The sequence below is a fragment of the Catharus ustulatus genome, chromosome Z (genome assembly GCF_009819885.2).
Source record: "Catharus ustulatus isolate bCatUst1 chromosome Z, bCatUst1.pri.v2, whole genome shotgun sequence".
NCBI lineage: Eukaryota > Metazoa > Chordata > Aves > Passeriformes > Turdidae > Catharus > Catharus ustulatus.
The window spans coordinates 45,659,879-45,676,680 of NC_046262.2; the positions used below are offsets into that span (position 1 = coordinate 45,659,879).

General features: G+C 42.5%; 1 protein-coding gene across 2 annotated transcripts in view; it reads left to right on the plus strand.

The window, feature by feature from the left end:
* The window catches only part of ABCA1 (ATP binding cassette subfamily A member 1), a 90,777-nt gene that overhangs the window by 12,045 nt on the left and 61,930 nt on the right, over positions 1-16,802 (plus strand). For both annotated transcript variants that reach the window (XM_033085254.1, XM_033085255.1), the window contains exons 2-5: positions 2,496-2,639; positions 8,525-8,618; positions 11,853-11,994; positions 12,872-12,993. In XM_033085254.1, the coding sequence (XP_032941145.1) occupies positions 2,574-2,639; positions 8,525-8,618; positions 11,853-11,994; positions 12,872-12,993 (424 nt within the window). In that variant the 5' untranslated portion in view covers positions 2,496-2,573. The remainder of the gene's footprint in view (positions 1-2,495; positions 2,640-8,524; positions 8,619-11,852; positions 11,995-12,871; positions 12,994-16,802) is intronic.

The following is a 16,802-nucleotide window of genomic DNA, read 5'->3' on the forward strand; positions in this document are numbered from 1 at the left end:
CTACCCTTTGATTTGCTCTTTCCACAGACTGGTTGAACTTGTGTTTTGCATCTATGCAGGGTATTAAGGTGCAAGAATAGGGTCTCATTCCATAGATGAGGACACCAAAATTCTCTTTGGTTCTCCATGGGATACTTTTTCTACTCTTCCTGTGGCATTGTATTCTTATGGGTTTTGGTGTTTAACTTCAATTTCTGGAAAGCACTGGAAATTAGTTTTTTGCAGAGGTTTAACACTAGTGGGGCCTGAGCATGAAATATGGCGTGGATACTCTGAACACCCTTCTGAAGATAAAAAACACCTGTTGCTAACTACCAGTGACTGTGGAAGGCTGTACAGTCCCTCTGCTTCTGTATGCTCAACAGTGCAGTGACTGCAGGATTAGACTCAGGCAGCAAAGATTGTTGCATGGTGGACAGCACAAAAAAATGAAATGGAAGACTGTGACCCACAGACCAGTACCAGTGTCCTTGTGGAAAAATGCTTGAAGAGAGCAATTATCTTAGTGTTCTTAGAAAGATTTTTGTACCACGTTAGTGGTCAGTAAGAAGTAATCCAGGTTTCTCTTTAGAGTGAGTAAAAGTGTTGCCAAATTCCCTAAATACTATGCAGAAACTTAAGAGTGGAGGTATTACAAAGGAGAGGTAAAAATATTCCCTACTTAGTTTTATTGCTAGGTTGATTGAAGCTTTAGATATATCATATTGATATTGAGAGGAGGTACTTCAAAGACCACCCCCATTCCCCCCGCCAATATCCAAGGCTATCTGCAGAAGTGTGCTTTTGGTCCATGAGCTTGTGTGCAGTAATCAGGATGGCTGTCCTGTGTGATGAGGTGGGCATCCCTCTGTGAGGGAGCATCTCATGTGGAGGTCCTGTCAGTGAGTTAGAGCAGCACCTGGGAGAAGTAATGAGCCCGTGCTGACTGCAAGCTCTACTGCTGGCATGCTGGTATGAGGTTCAGTTTGTAAGGTTTTGTAGGCATCCATTACCTGCACTTTGAGTCTCTGTACTGGCGTTAAGAAGCACTGTTGTCCTGTTGTGATACTACAGTGTAATCATCTACAGAACTCAGTATAAAAAAAAGGTTTATTTTTTTGTTAGCCATGTTAGAAATTTTTTTTTTTGGTAGCACAGATCTATATTATAAAGAGACAAGTTTTTAATCTGCAAGTCATTGTAATAGTGGAATTTACTTTTGAATGAGATTTAAAGATGACAATCCTTCATCATCTCAAAGCTCATATCCAGAATTTTTCATCTAGTTTTATTTCAATGTAGACTGTTGGAGCATTTCCTGAGGAAGTCTTATGTTCCTAGCACATTTATGGATATTTGGTGATCTTTTCAATACAGTTTGCAATCAGACATGCAGCTCTGAATCTTAGGGTTAAGGTACTGTTCTGTGGAATACCAGAATCAATGGCATGCGTGTTCCCAGTTTAACATGTGTTTGAAAGAGTGGTATGTGTTTGAATCAACTGCTACGTGTCCTCCTAATGCTGATTCTGTTAGCAGCGTGTATTCAGATACATAAATCAGAATTCATTTAATGTGGATTAACTAAGTTCCTATGTAGAACACTTTCTCAGGATTCAGCTGTTCTTAATTTGAAGTGGCCTTAAAACTCAGAAGTAAATTAAGATATACTGAAGAAATTCTGCAGAAAAGGTTTAATGACATTTGACTGATATAGTGAAAGCTCATCTTAGAGCCTAAAGATTGAGCTGGAAGGGTATGTATACCAAGCCTATACTATGTTCTTATTAATTGCCACCAAAGAAATCAGTATTTATAAATAATTATAATTAATTTTTTTTAATCCTCTTGTGCTCTCATATTCTAGCAAGATGCACACTTAACACATCTAATTCACAACAGTCTTGGAGGTTAGGTGGTTGCAAGACCTGAACACTGACCAACAACAATTTTCCATTTACTTCATCTAAATGTTAACAACTCTAGTGTCCTTAGTCACTTACCTTCAAGCGAATGGGCATTTCTCCCATGCCTGTTAAATGGCCAACACTTGACTGGACTTCAAAACAAAGGCTTTCCTAATTTGGCAGTCAGCTTTTTGCCATTATAAAAGTAAATATGGAAGGAGGCTTTAAGGAATAAGGTATGGATTGTATGGTTCAGTCTTACTCAGAGGGATCTTTAAATCATTTTTCAAAACCTGTTACATATTCTCATTCTGGGACATCCTTGCTCTTGGAATTTCTGGGGCAGAAAATAAGAATTGTATAGAAAACCTCTTTTTGTGCTTTGGAGCTCTAAAGATAAGGAACAGTGAGTCTAAATCTGAGCTTACTGAGACCCATGAAATGTGGCTGGAGTGCATGGGGTAAAAAAGAAGGTGGTGGGGTGTTCCATGGAGGGGCTGCAAGTTTGTGGAGAGTGGCCTCTTCTTTCCCTATCTTGTTGCCTTTTCTGGTTTGGATGACAGAATTTTTCTTTCAACTTTTATCCTATTTTTTCTTTTCTTTCACTAGTTAATGCCTGGCCACAACATCTGTACTGTGTATTGCTGCTGCTACAGAAAGGGAGCTTCTGGGCTTTGCTGAAGGAAGATGGCTTTCTGGACACAACTGGGCTTGCTGCTGTGGAAGAACTTTACCTACAGAAGAAGACAGACTGTAAGTATTAACCCAAGAGTGTTTTGAGATCATAAGTTACAGTCTTGTAGCTTACAAGACTATACAACTTTTCAAGAAAAATAGGGAAACATCCTGTGTCTCACTTAATGTTCTTTCTCTAGTGATCCCTGACTGAGCAACTGGTCTGGCTTTGGAAAGACCCTGTTGAAACTGGAGAGGGTGATGGGTGGACAGAAGCCAGAGGGCTTGAAGGTGCTCAAGACTTCTGTCCTGAATTCCGGTGTGAGAGAGTGTTGGAGTACTGCAACACTGGTGTCAGATCAGGCAGAGAGGATGCATGACTGCTGTGTGCAGCAACAAAGATGTGAAATGAAAACCCATGCTGCAACCTGCTCTGCTCTGTGGGTGGGGCACTGCCAGGCTGCAGTCTAAAACTTTTGGATGCTGCAACAATTGCAACAAAATCCTGCTACTTTCTAATGGCAGAAGTGGCAGAAGCAATACCAGACATCTCTGATCACTTTAATCATTGAGAGACTCCTAAACCTGCCATGTAACTTTAAAATAGAAGATATAGATTAAGTGGCTGGCATGAAGCATGTTCCTGTATCATCATGAGGATAAACCCAGGCAACCGATGTTGTTCTGCCGGGGTGTGTTCTGAGTGGCTAAAGTGCTGTCCATCTGTACAGTGTGTGTATTTACCTGTTAAGAATAGTCGATACATAAGAAGAGTTTCTCCTTGTGATAAAAAGAGCACAGGAGTGTGGATCCAGTATGGTGTTCTTAAAATTCTTTTACCTTTAGATTGAGACCTGATAGGATGCTATACCTCTTGCAAACAGCTAAAAATCTGAGAAAGCATGATATTGGACCTATAGGGGTTTAGGGAATACCTGTGTTGGACGAGGGCATGATTTGTACAACAGGCTTGTTTGGAGGATCTAGCCTGTTAGATCTGACCTTGAGGAGGTATCAGTAGGGAATGTGAAAGGAACACGAGTTACTGAAGTGGTGAGTGGAAAGTGGTCTCTGATAAGCTTTCTGAACCCTGCTAATATCAGGATGCTTGCCAGCTGGTTTGGTTGGGTTGTTTTAAGAACTCAATGTCACAAGGGAGGAAAGGCTATCATGTTCACCACTGGTAATGGTCACAGTCCCTGAAGTCCTGAAGTCTTCACTCAGGTGTCTGAGGACTTGGGTCCAGTGAATTGAGAGCTGGAATTAGTCCATTCTTAAATAATACAAACAAAAGGGGCTCATGGCCTCTTTGTTTTTCTTGTACATAAACAGAGCTGCCAATTATGACAAAGTTTTTTGTTTTGCATGTTTTTGCCTTTCATGGATCTTGGTCTCCCAGGACAGGACTGCCCGCCAGAGAGGTCACGAACTGTGCCAACTGCACAGAGTGACGCTGTCTGTTCCGTGGATGTGGGTCACATCCTGGTCCTGTGAAGTGCCTCATAGTTTAGAAAAATAAAGTTGGGAAAGTGTTGTCCAAACTGGCTGTGACTCCTTAAGGTTGGCTCTTCTCAGCTGTTGCTCATGTGCCCTAGGCCGTAAGAGCTAAAAGCACTCTTCCTATCAGGCTACTAGACATCTAACTTTTGCCTGTTACCAGACTGCCTTTAGAGAGTAGGGGAATTCTAGAATGTTGTAGGATTTTCTGGAGTGATGTTCAAATGAGGTAAACCAGGAGGCTATTTCAGAGGAGCTGAATATTACGCTGAGAATGATGGCTTGGTATTTTTTTGGCAGGATCTTCTGAAAATAATAGAATCATCAAGTCATTAAGTTTGGAAAAGACCTCCAAGATGATCAAATCCAGCCTTTGCTGAACACCACCATGTCAACTCTAGCATTAAGTGCCATGTCTACCCAGGGATAGCAACTCCACCACCTCCCTGGCAGCCTGTCCCAATGCCTGACCACCCTTGCAGTGAAAAAAATTCCTAATGTCTGGCCTGACCCCTGATACAGCTAAAGGCTATGTCTTCTGGTCCTGTCACTAGTCCCCTGGGAGAAGAGAACAACCTCCATCTTGCTATAACCTCATTTCAGGTAGTTGTAAAGAGTGTTTTTCCAGGCTGAACAACCCTAGAATTGCATCAGGTGTGAAAAGGTCGAAGTTTAGTATGTGTGTCCATGTCAAGGTAGCTGTGGGTTTACTGGGCAGCAGAGGTGCATTCATGTCCTTCAGAAAAGTGCAGTAGGGTAACCATTCTGGATCTGCTCAGCTATTTCTTGGTACCTTCTGACAGCTGCTCTACTGGTTTCCCCTCAAGTACCTCAGAGGGTATGAAACTGCTCATAATCTCTATTCCACACTTGTTAGTCAATTCATAATGAAGGCCTGAGACATGGCTTGTTTTTGTGGGGCTCCTCAGTTATGCAGCTGTTTTCTCATTAATGGTTCTCATTTGGGACTTACTGAAGATGTCAGGGGGAGAAGCCCACTTAACAGGAAATGGCAGAAAAGGAGCAGAACATCTCCTCTCACCATTCTGTTATCATGGCTACACAGTTCTTTATCTCTTTGCTTTCCTGTTAGGAGACCGTTGTCCTTGAGTTGGGTAGTGCTGATGAAGGCTCTCTCCCAATTTCTACTTGCTGAAGGTGTAGCCTAGAAACAGTTTGATCCTTACCCTTCTCACAAAAATTGAGCTGGCCTTGGCTTCCCACTGAACCGTCTCGTTGGCTGCTGTGAGTTTGGGCTGCATTGCGAAAGCTGAGTTCAAAGCTCACCCTGATGTGTGCAGTTCAAGTGTTACTTTGTACTGGATAATTTCCAGCAACACTGGAGCGGGGGGAAGGAGCTCACACGGGGAGAGAGGAAAGAAAAATCATGTTCAGGGGTCACTGTGTAAAAACATGTCTCTCCCTGTTTTCTTGCAAATGAGTAGACACCTCAAACTTGCAAGGAGAAATTAGTCAGCTTCTGATAGCTCCCTGCATTGAAACTGGACCATAAAGGTGGGAAGGGGAGTTGGCAGTGGGATGGGGTGATAGTCTGCGTAGTTCTTGCTCAACAGATTTCCTGTTGACACAATGTAGAGCTCAGTGTTTGGTGGCATCCTGAATCAGGCAACTGGTACAAATTTGGCATGCTTTAGGGATTAACCTTGGCAAAACTAGGACAAATTTGTTCTTAGCTGAATTTACCTGCTGTGTGTGAATGGGATGTTCCTTCTTCAGCTCCAGATGGAGCAGAGATAGGTGAGGGGTTGGGTGACTGAAGATTCATTTCATTTATTTACCAGGCTGGTCACACAAAAATAGTAGAGGAGACTTGATTTTTCAATATCTGCTTGGAGTGAATCTCAGTGAGACATGTTCCCTTTTAGTGTCCTTGTGTCCTTGTCTGGAAAAGTCACAGTGGATGAAAAGTGCTGTGACAGCAGGGTCAGGAAGCAGTAGGGGAGGGAACCTGCTGACCTTTAGGAGCAAAGGAAGATAACTCGGTTTTTGTTGAGCAGCACAAGAGACTTGGCTGAGGAATCTCTACTGACATGCTCTGGACACGCTGATCTTGTCCCTGTGCAAGCCTCTGGTGCAGCAATTGCCAGCTGTCTCACAATGTTGCATTTTGATGCCTGCTATGATGCCTGCCTTCAGCTGTGAAGGTGGAACTTGGTCAGTCTGAGCTGCATGCCTCCTTTCTCTGTCCTCTCTGGGCCTGTTGATGTGCCAAGTTAGGTGTGTTGTGCATGCAGCCCACACGTGGTTGCCTTTGTGACTGTGTAACCAGGCGTGCAGAAGAGGAGCCCTGTGTGCAGGTGGCCTTTTCCCTCTTCAGCAACAGGGCTGCCTGGGCACTGCTGTCCACCCCAGTGTGGTGTGGCTGGGCTTGATGTTTGAGCAAGCCAGGGCTTGAGCTCAAGGGCATTTTCTCTTTGGTTCTGTAGCAGTTGCAGGGCTGTGACCATACTGGTCACCCCAGGGAAGACTCCACAAGTCCAGCTGACCCTGCTTTCCCCAAACAGTGTAGCAGCAGTTGTACCAGGGTGGCAAAAGGCTGTGACTTGTGCTAGAGTATTGACCATTGATGCTGGAAGACAGAATGGATTTGTCCTGGTTTTGTATCCACTTTTCTGTCAAGTGGAGGAAAAGTCCTGCTATGCCACGCTGGCAGCTGCTGTAAGAGTATCCTGAAAACAGAAGCAGACTAGTTGTCTGTGTCCTAGGTCTAAACATCTTTGATCTCTGGAAGCCAGAGCACTGTTTAAATGCAGATGGAAGCAGGCTGTCAATGTTAATTGCTGGAGTGTGTGCTGCCACTACATTGTTTATTGCAATAAGAGACCAAAGGTACTGAGGCATCTTCCTGGCACCTCTGTTAGTGTGGTCTCAATGGAATTTCTTACCCAGTACAGTGTGTGCTTGACAATAACAGATGACAGAATATTCTGAGTTGGAAGGTACCCACAAAGGATCATCAAGCCCAGCTCCTAGGAGAATGGCCCATATGGGGGTTATGTTGGCAGCCCTGGTGTTAGCAAGGTATTCTAACCAGCTGAGATAATCTCAGGATCCGATGGGTAACACTATCCAAAAATTGTCTTGCAGAGGCTGGCACTATTGCCAGGAGTGCCGGGAGACTGATGTTCAAGTTTTATGCCATTTAGATAGGGGTGCTCTTAGCTGTTTGATGGCAGCTACAAAGGATCTGTGAAAAGCCATCCTACATCATTTCCTCTGCTGGATCCAATGACCTTTGTTTTAATGCCCTATTTTTACAGTGTGAGCTTGTTTTGAGGTACAGTAGTTACCTAGAAGTCTCTCACCTCAAAGTTTGCATGGAGTGCCTTATGCTAAGTGTTAAGAATCCAGTTTCAGCTGTTACTGATGGAACATGGAAAAACATGTTTGTGGTGGGGATTCTGCCTCCCTCTTGGTTGTAGGTCTTACACTCTGACTTTTAAGGAGAATGATGTAGACCTGTTACTATAAAAGACAGATTTTCAGGAAAGAAGTGGAACATATTTGTCTTCACTTGACCAAGAAAACACTCTGTTCTACTAGTAATAGATGAAAAACATATGAAGTAGCAGCATTAAAAGCTTTCAGGTTTTCCTTGTCTCATAGCTGACTGAAAATACATGTTTGGGTAGTCTTTCTGGAGTGGGAAAATAAGGGTGTGGCTAGTGAAGGTCAAGTCTGGGAAACTTCAGCTAGGCTGGAGAGTTGCTTTGTCCACATGCTTCTGTGGGATGTGACACATCTCAGTGAATTTTTCTGAACTTCAATTCTCTAAGAAGTGCTGTGTGTTTAATAGCAGACCTTTTCTTCTTGCCTCATCCCTCTAAATAATTGAGTTCTTTATTTGTTTACCTGATGCTTACTGTTCTTCTGTAGATGACATGCACCAGTGGGTGCTGCCTACCTTCAGGAAAAAATGTAAATTGGAAGAAAATGTAAACTAGATATGAGACTAATCTTATCAGCTCTGTCTTCCAGATAGCAATATGTTTCTGAAGTACTGGAAGAGTTGGCATAGCGTGCGTCAGCACTTTTTCCATACCTGATGTGTTAGGGTAGAAGGTTAATGGTCTGCTGCGAGAGCAGGATGTAAGTACCCCACTGCCTCAAAATATGGGATAACAAAAATTAAGCTCATTGCCAGAAAGAATCATTGGGAAGTTTCTTTCAGTCAGGAGACAGAAAAAAGAAACCGAAAATGGCCCTTAAGCACTTCCATTTTAGCTGAATAACTGGCACATATCAATGATCAAAAATTATAATTCATTACAGATTATCCTCTGAAGTCGGAGGAACAAACTTCTTGATCCTGGAATGTGTAGGCAAAGCAAAGTGAGACAGTGCTTACAAAACTGGTTTGACATACAAGTGGATTGTCCTAGAACTTCTGTTCTGACCTTTATTTTGAATATAATGTCTTAATACTTTGCCTTTATTGTTTCCAGTTCCAGCTGCTGATCGAAGTTGCCTGGCCTCTGTTTATCTTCTTCATCCTGATCTCTGTAAGACTTTCATATCCGCCCTATGAGCAGCATGAGTGTAAGTACGAAACATGGCAACTGCACACAGAATGCTTGTTGTTTCATGGCTAGAACATAATAATGCAACTGGCAAGATGCAGAGAGCAGTGGTTCCCTACTTGAGTCAGAAATCTGCAGGAGGGCTTAGTAACTCCTTTGCTTCCATCTCCAGAACCGCAGTTAATTGATGGTGTTGCTCCAGGACTGTACATTGCTGCTGTTTTTCATGATGTTTCTCATTTTGCATTTATATTACCTGAGAATTTGCTGCACAGCTCTGGCATATCTGTAAAACCTGCACAGAACCCCAGTCTTATTTTTCTTTTTTGATTTGTGCATGACTTAGCATAAAAGAATGCAGTGTTCTGATCTCTAAGAAAGCAATCTTGTTTCCAGGTAGTAAAGTGCATTAATGTATCACATTAAAGATTCCATTCCTTAAACAGTTACAGTGTCAGCTCTGCATTTAGTAGATTCAGCAGTCATATATTGCTGACAAAAAAACAATTCTACATTTTTCTTTGCACCCTGAATGGGCGCATTTCTTCTTTTCTTTCAAAGGAAGCTTGTTCTTTTTAAATTACTATCTATAGGCCTCTTTGGTTGCCATTTGATGTAAGAAGCGTGACTTGTTTATTAGCAACATGATGTTTTACTGTGTTTGGTGACAGTTTCATACTGCAATTAAGTGATTGTGGAAGAGCTCTGTTTATTTTGCCTTTGCCTGATTACTGCAAGGTAAGGCTAAGGGTCAGCAAAACATGTTTCTTAAAATAAGGAAAGAACTCCCTGTCTTTGCAGTAATTGGGGCATTTTATGCTGTTTGCTGGATGCTCAAGCTGGTATCTTTTAAAGCTGAGGTGTTAGTGTTTGCCATTTTCCATTACACTTTGGACTCTGCTGATCCCATGTACTGCCTAACTCACTTTTTTTCAGTGCTCGACAGCATAGCTGAAGCTTCTCTAAATTAAATCTCATACTTTACATGGAATTTGAACTGCCTCTTCTGACTGAATGTTACGATGGCATTAGGAGAGATACCTGTAATGTAGACATGAAGCTGATGGGAAGCATGTAAGCGGTCTACTCAGCTTTTATAAATAACTAGCAACCTCAGTGGTAATTAATTTCAGGTATGGCAGGGATGTAGCAGGAGCTGTGATTTTGTAGAACTTGGCTTGATCTTGCTAGTCAGTAGCCTTCATGTAAAACATTTGCTCTGTCACCACAGTGTTATAAGCATAGTTTTGAGGCTTTCACCTGCAATCCTTTTCCATTCCCATTTATGTTGACTGTTACTGCTTTGCCCACCTTCTTACATTCTCCTCGGCAGTTGTAGAGCACAGGGCATCTGGTAATTTTTAATTCACATCTATAGCTAATTCCTCTTTGTTTTTTGAAGAGTGTCTGGTTTCTGAATAGGTTTCTAAATTGTAGTGTCTGGATTGGTTTTGCTGAATGTTCACTTATGCTGACAGATGTGGATGTGTTGTGAAGTGAAGCAGTTTTTGCTGAACTGTGACCAGAGATAGAAGGCTTTTGGGTTGATGGTGAGCTCTTTGGCAACCCTGTGGATGCCTTAAGGGAAGGAGGATTTTTATCTGTAGTGGCAGTGTTGTATGCTGTTATGAAATCACTTGTAGGTAATGCCTGGTGATAGCAGTAACAGACGTGTGCAAGTGTTTTGTAGCCTTCACATAGCCTCAGTATTTTAATGGTAGTGTTTTTCAACAAACAAGTAAAATTTTCAGTTTTCTTTCCTTGTTTGAGAAGAACCAAGGATTGGACTGTTGTCAGAGTTTGTTTGACGGCTTAGCCTAGTGTGAGGAAGTTCTCTTAAAACATGGAGGAACTATTCACTTTGAAGTGATAGTTATGTGGCTTTCACCAGACCAGTGAGAGAAGACATATTAGATTGCTGTTGGGCCAGTGTGCTGTTTTGTTATGTAGAAGCTTGCTTTTCTGTTCCTGTGACCCTTCAAGTTATTAAAAATGCGCTTTTTTGGTGGTGGAATGCCTTTTTTGCACTTTTTTGGAGGGAGAGAATTTGACAATCTCTGATGTGATTAATCTCTGTTTAAGATTGTCTTCTGAAAAGCTGAATGTTTACAAGAATGTAATTGAAACTTACGTACTGTTGCACTGTTTTCCGTGTATCTCATTTGATTTAAAACCAACAGATTCCTGCTTTACTCTTGGAGAAACCAGTGTTACATGTATCACTGTGTGTAAAAAGTTACCATAAACTCTTGTGTGCCATTCCTCTTTCTAAACATTTTCTTGGCGTTACTAACCATATAGAATGAAAAGCATGGAAGACAGAGAAGATGATTCTCTGGGAAATTTTACAAGAAGAATCTGAAAGTCATAGCATTTTTCTTCCTTCTCCCCAAGCCCCTCAGCCAAGAAGATCAAAAAAACAAAATGAAACAAAAGTCAGACAAGTTGGATAAATAGCTCTTCTATTTTAAACAGAGACCTAGGAAGAAGAGTTCCCTGGGTGCTGGAAACAATAAACCTTCATTTCCTTAATCTTTCTCCTGCACAGAGTCCTTGGCTTTCTCCAGGGAGGGCTGATAAGATTCCAATCTTCCTTCGGCCACCCACATTAATCAGCCTTGCTGTAATTTAGGCTTTGATACTATTTCTTTCTTTGGCTTTGGTACTTCCATTGGGCTTGTGGAGGTAGGGAGCCAGTCCCCTGAGTCACTGTAGGCATGCTGGGAAGATGAGGTGGGCACCAGGGAGGAGGGAGTGGGTATCTGATCCTCAAAGTCTTGAGCTTTGAGAAACTGAGGAAAGGGCATAACCTTCCTCCAGGATCCCTTCCCTAGTATGGGCGTGAGGAAGCAAGCTCATTGCAAAAAGCAGCCTGACAGCTTATGTAAGGTCTGGGATTACACAAGAAAGGCCTTTCTTCCCCAATCATTATGGTTCACAAGTATGCAAGTTGCAAACTGGTGGAGATCTGCCATGAGTGGCTTGTTACTGCTTTATTCATAAACAGGATGTAAACTCTGGCCTATGACTTCACAAGTTCTTTTAGTGGTAAGGTTTAGACTCCAGCAGAAAGATTTGAAAGAGCAGTGTGGAGAGTCTGATACAAGCTCAGTCCTTCTTAATGTTTCTATTCTGCTCTTTTGTGGGCACTTTGGTGCAATAACCAGTGCAGGGGTTAGCACTGTTCTTCAAATACAATGCTGTGTAGTAGAGGCTTGTATCATGTCTCCTAACTCCTGTGTTTCTGTTCTAGGCCATTTTCCAAATAAAGCTATGCCTTCAGCAGGAACCTTGCCATGGATACAGGGGATCATCTGCAATGCCAACAACCCATGTTTCCGCTATCCAACTCCTGGGGAATCCCCTGGTATTGTTGGAAACTTCAATGCCTCGATGTGAGTCTGTCTGCTTTTGCCTTATCTCTGTTCTTGGGGAAACATGGGGGAATGGTATATTTGGAAGTCACCTACCAGTTGTGAAATCTTACACTATGTGAGAGTTTTGCAGTTTCTACCACCTCTGAAGTACCACATTTGTCAGTTACCACGTTCATAGGGGCTAGCAGTCAACTGATAGGTGTGCAGAATTCCCAAGTCCAAGAAGCACCTGAGCATCACATTCTTGGTAAATGAAAAGCCTTGCGTGGGTAAGGACTGAGTCCATTTTCTTGCCTGGGCTCAGAATCTGACCCAGAAAAAGCAAGGCTTTTTAAGGTTCTCTTTTTTCAGAACATCTTTTTCCCTGATTAATGAACCTCTGAACAGCATAGAGTGAGAGGCAGTTGAACAGGTTTAGGGAATATTCCCTGATGTCTGTTACAGTACTTACTACTGGCTAACATGATGAAGGAAGCACAGTTTATGGCCAGCTTTCCTATACCTTCCCTTACTTGCTACATTCATGGTGTCAGAAAAGATAAGCTTAATACAGAGCATAATACATCTGCAATCTGGAGAAACATTTGAAAGGAGCAAGGATATTCTTAAATTATTGTGCTTCTAAGAAGCAGAAGTTTGTAGGCAGCAGGAAGCTCTCTCCATCTTAAAAATGCTTTCAAATGCATGATGTTGGCAGTGTAGCTTAGATTGACCTTGTATTAGCAGACATCTTTTATTAGGCTCCTTGGATTGTCACATTGAGAAAAGAGTTTTTTGAGCTGGAGTGGCTTAACTAGAGGGGATTAAAGTTTGGAGTTGGTGTATATAAAACAGTATCCGTGAATGGTGGCTCATGGAGCTGATGACTGCTGGTTGTTTTTCTGTGTTCCCACAGTGTTTCCCGCCTGTTCTCAGATGCCAGGAGGTTGCTGTTGTACAGCCAACAGGACACAAGTATAAAGGATGTCCAGAAGGTCCTGGGAGCACTACGCAAGTTGGGAAATTCCTCTGGCTTAGGTAACAACCTGATAGAGTCAATATCTGGGATTTTCTGGCCTGTTTAATTCTGTGTGTGTGTGTAAATTTTGGGAATGTGCTATAACGTGTGCGATTATAACTTAGAACTTACCGAACCTTTTCCAATCCTGCAGAGGTACCTTAAGCCTTTCCTGTGTCAGAGCTTTGTGTGCTATTTAATTTGTTTGGTGGAAGAAAAAAAAGGTGTGGTCTGTAATGCCAAGAACAGCAGCTGTTTTGGATGTGAAACTATAATCCTGGGTGCACTGAAGTTATTTAAAGTGGTTGTTTTCTCAGAGGAGTCAAAGTAGTGTGTCTTTTTGGAAAGCACTAGTTATTTTGATATTTTGTGAAGCAGTGAACACATTGTAGCTACAATTTGGTCTTCTACCCCCTGAGCGCCAAAGGGAAGTGTGCTGGAAGAGCACAGATAGGGAAAAGCTGATGTTGGCCTCCAGTTTACAATCTCAAAGCTGGTTGTTATCTGACAATAAAACATCCATTTTCCTTCTTGTGTTTGGTTTTGAAGGTCTTTTTTTTTTTGATCCTACATGACTTTTTGATATCGATATTGTCTGGCAGAATACAAAAGAAAACTGAGGGGCTTTCACACCATTATTTCCTACAAAAAATTATAATCCTCCCATTTTTAGGTAGTATGAGAAGATGGTGTGCCTTCCTCTTGTGCAGATGAATGAGTGACTGGTGTGAGATCACATGGGAAGCTTGCAGCAGAGCTGGGAAGTGAAAGAGCTCTGTCCAGTTTCAGAAAATGTGGTGGATCTCTTGTTATTTCCAGGTCTCCCTGACATGGTACCTTGTAAAAGCTTTGTGGCATATTCTTCTCTGAAGGATTATCTATCTTGGCTACTGTGTTAGTGTGGCATGCGTCTAGTGGAAATGATGGAAAGTGATGGTTTAGAAAGCAAGCAAATAGAAAAGGGAGCACAGCCATTGAGGGTCTTCACCTGCAGCCTTTATGTATCATGTAGAGCTCTTTGGACATGGGTGGTATTTTAGTGTTTTGTGAAAATTGTCCTTAGTTTCATAGCAGTAGTTCTTCTTAGCTCTCATTTGAGGATGGTGGCAGGAAGAAAAATACCTGACTTTCTATGATATGAGTAGTGTCACACAGTCTGATGTGTACTCAGCACATATAAAGCAGAGATGGTGTTTTTGCATTCTTTTCTATGTTGCTCAGTACATTGCATGTCACCTTGGAATAATCTGTACTGTTCATGACAAGTTGGCAGGTATGTGCTGAATGTTTATACAGACATGGACTGTGCAAGGTGTTTCTCTTGGATATTTAACCCCTCTCTCTCCCCTTCAGGGTTCTGCAGAATTCTGATGTGATCAGATCTGCGTATAAGACTGTGGTCTATTGACTCATCATTAGTTGATAGTTGTGTATAAAGGACACTCCTCCTTGCTGAGGAGCTCAGTATCCATACCACCAGGCCACCTCTCTTTACTCAGAGAGCTGGTGAGTGGGATCTTCACGCTTTTACCTAAATCTGCAGCAGCTTCAGAGGGGAGAGGATGTAGAGTCAGCCCTTTGTGCAGAGATGGACATAAAATGAATATAACTAATATGAGTTAAGATGACTATTTCCCAAGGAGAAGTTTAATATTGTTTTCATGGGTATCTTCAGTTGTTTAGTTTGTTTTAGTTAGCTGGGAACAAGCTCTCTCTATCAGAATGACAGATATAATTGTTACTGGTTTTACACTTCTAATAGTAGTATTTTACTCTTTAGCAGTACTACTTTCACACTTGTATTGGCAAGTTTACTTTTCCAAAGAGAGTAGATCCTGATCCTGGTGTGGTGTTTTGTATTGAGACACGCAGTGAATGTCAGACATGGACATTTACAAGAGCACTATCAAAGCCATAAGTTGAAGCTCTTGCTGCTGGGAAAATCTGAGGGGGAGGAGTAATTGCAAAGGGAGTTTTGCATATGGAGTACTATACAAGTTGAAAGTCAGAAGGGTCATGTTTCTCTCTACTGTAAAGACTAGTGGACTGACTGCAAAAGCAAGGCTCAGACCCAGTCATCACAGATTATATTTCTACAATAAAATATTTCAAATGTGCAGTCAAAAAATCCAGCCTCTGTCCAGAGAATGACAGAATGTTTGTTGTTAATAAGACTTTTGGAGAACAAAGCCTGTTTGTCTTTCTCGTGCTCATTTACAGAGCCATCCAGCTTGGTGGACCCTGCTGCCCACTCCTTGGCTGTGTGATTCATTCTCTGGCAGCATGCATGAAGCAGCATCCTCTAATCTTGGAAGCACCCAAGTATTTATACTTAGCAGTGCTTTGATTCCTGTGCAAGGAAGGTCAACTCTCAGTTGCTGTTCATGTTGGGGTGGGAGAGATGCAAATCCTCTTCACTCTGGGGCATTTCTTCCACTGACTCTGGGAACCTAAGGAGACAGTAGGAGGGGATTTCAGATGTAGGTGCACCACCCACTGTGAAAGCACTGTCTTTATACATGTGTTTCCCCCAGTAGCAGGAGGGCTAATTTTCAATAAGCTAATAATGGAAAACGTTGTAAAATCCTGTATGTTTTAGTTCTGGCCTGGATCTGAAGCCATGTGAATTGGTGGTGCAGACAGGTGTATCTTTGCAACTTTCCCAGTGAAATGGACTGTATGCTTCTTGGTGTGTGGTGTGACTCTGTTGGAGTGTCTGCAGCTCCCTTCTCGCCTCCCAACGCTCTTCCCACTACAACTCCTGGAAGCCTGTTTCAGGCCGATCTCTCATTGCTAGGATGCAAATTGGTGCTAATGCTAGTCATGCAGAGTGGTTGTGTCTGTATCTGGCTACTGATGTCTGAATCTGTTCAGAGAGCATTTGCCAAAGTCCTTTCAATTGAACCTTCTTTAAAACTACCCTCACAAACTAATGTTCAAGGTGTGACTCTTAGTCATCTGATCTGAAGTTAAGCATAAGCTGAGCCTTGAGGACAAGAGACCTACTTAAGTGTCAGACTGCTCACCAGGTTGCAGTTGCTTGCACAGTTACGTGCAAGTCAGTGTCTTTGGTAAAGACAAGGTAGGACACAGAGGTTTTGTTCAGGCCACAGTATTCACTCATTCCAACAGGTTTTGTATCTTAGGCATTCCTTAATAAGGAGATAATTCCTCATAACAGGGCTGTTTGTGCAGGTGTTTGAGGAGGAGGAGCAGAGAAGAGCTCTCTGTTGGAGAGGAAGGTGCTATCAGTAGGGAGCAGTCCAGTGATGCTTTATGTAGCACCTTTTTTTTTGTCCAGGACGGCAGGATAAGGTGCTAAGTGGTGGTGTGGCTAAGTGGAGTTCAGCACATGCAGCTGTCACACTCTTGGGCACTGCTGCTGTGTGGCTGCCTCCAGCAAGTCCCAAGCAGTGAAATCTACGTGCAGGCACACACATACCATAACATGATCAATTTTGCAGGTAGGTGCCAGGTGCCCTCTCTGTTCCCCTTGTTACATCTCTGTCCAGCAATGCCACCAAGGTCTTTAGCACTCATGATAAGGCAGAGTGCAAATCAGTACAGAGAGTCAAAGACCTTGGTGACGGCACTTTCAAGAGCATGACAAGGCTGCTGGGATTGCCAGCTGCAGTAGGTTTGGATTGCTGCTTGCAGGCACTGAATTTGCAGCTGGCCTCTGTGCCATTTTATCAGGTTAGGTGTTTGCAAGAAATAGGCTTTTCTTCTGATTTGAAAGATGGAGATACAGCTTGCTGTTGACTCTGAGGCACACTTTATTTCTTCCTTCTTTCTACAAGACTCCAAAATACTTCGTTCTACAGTGCCA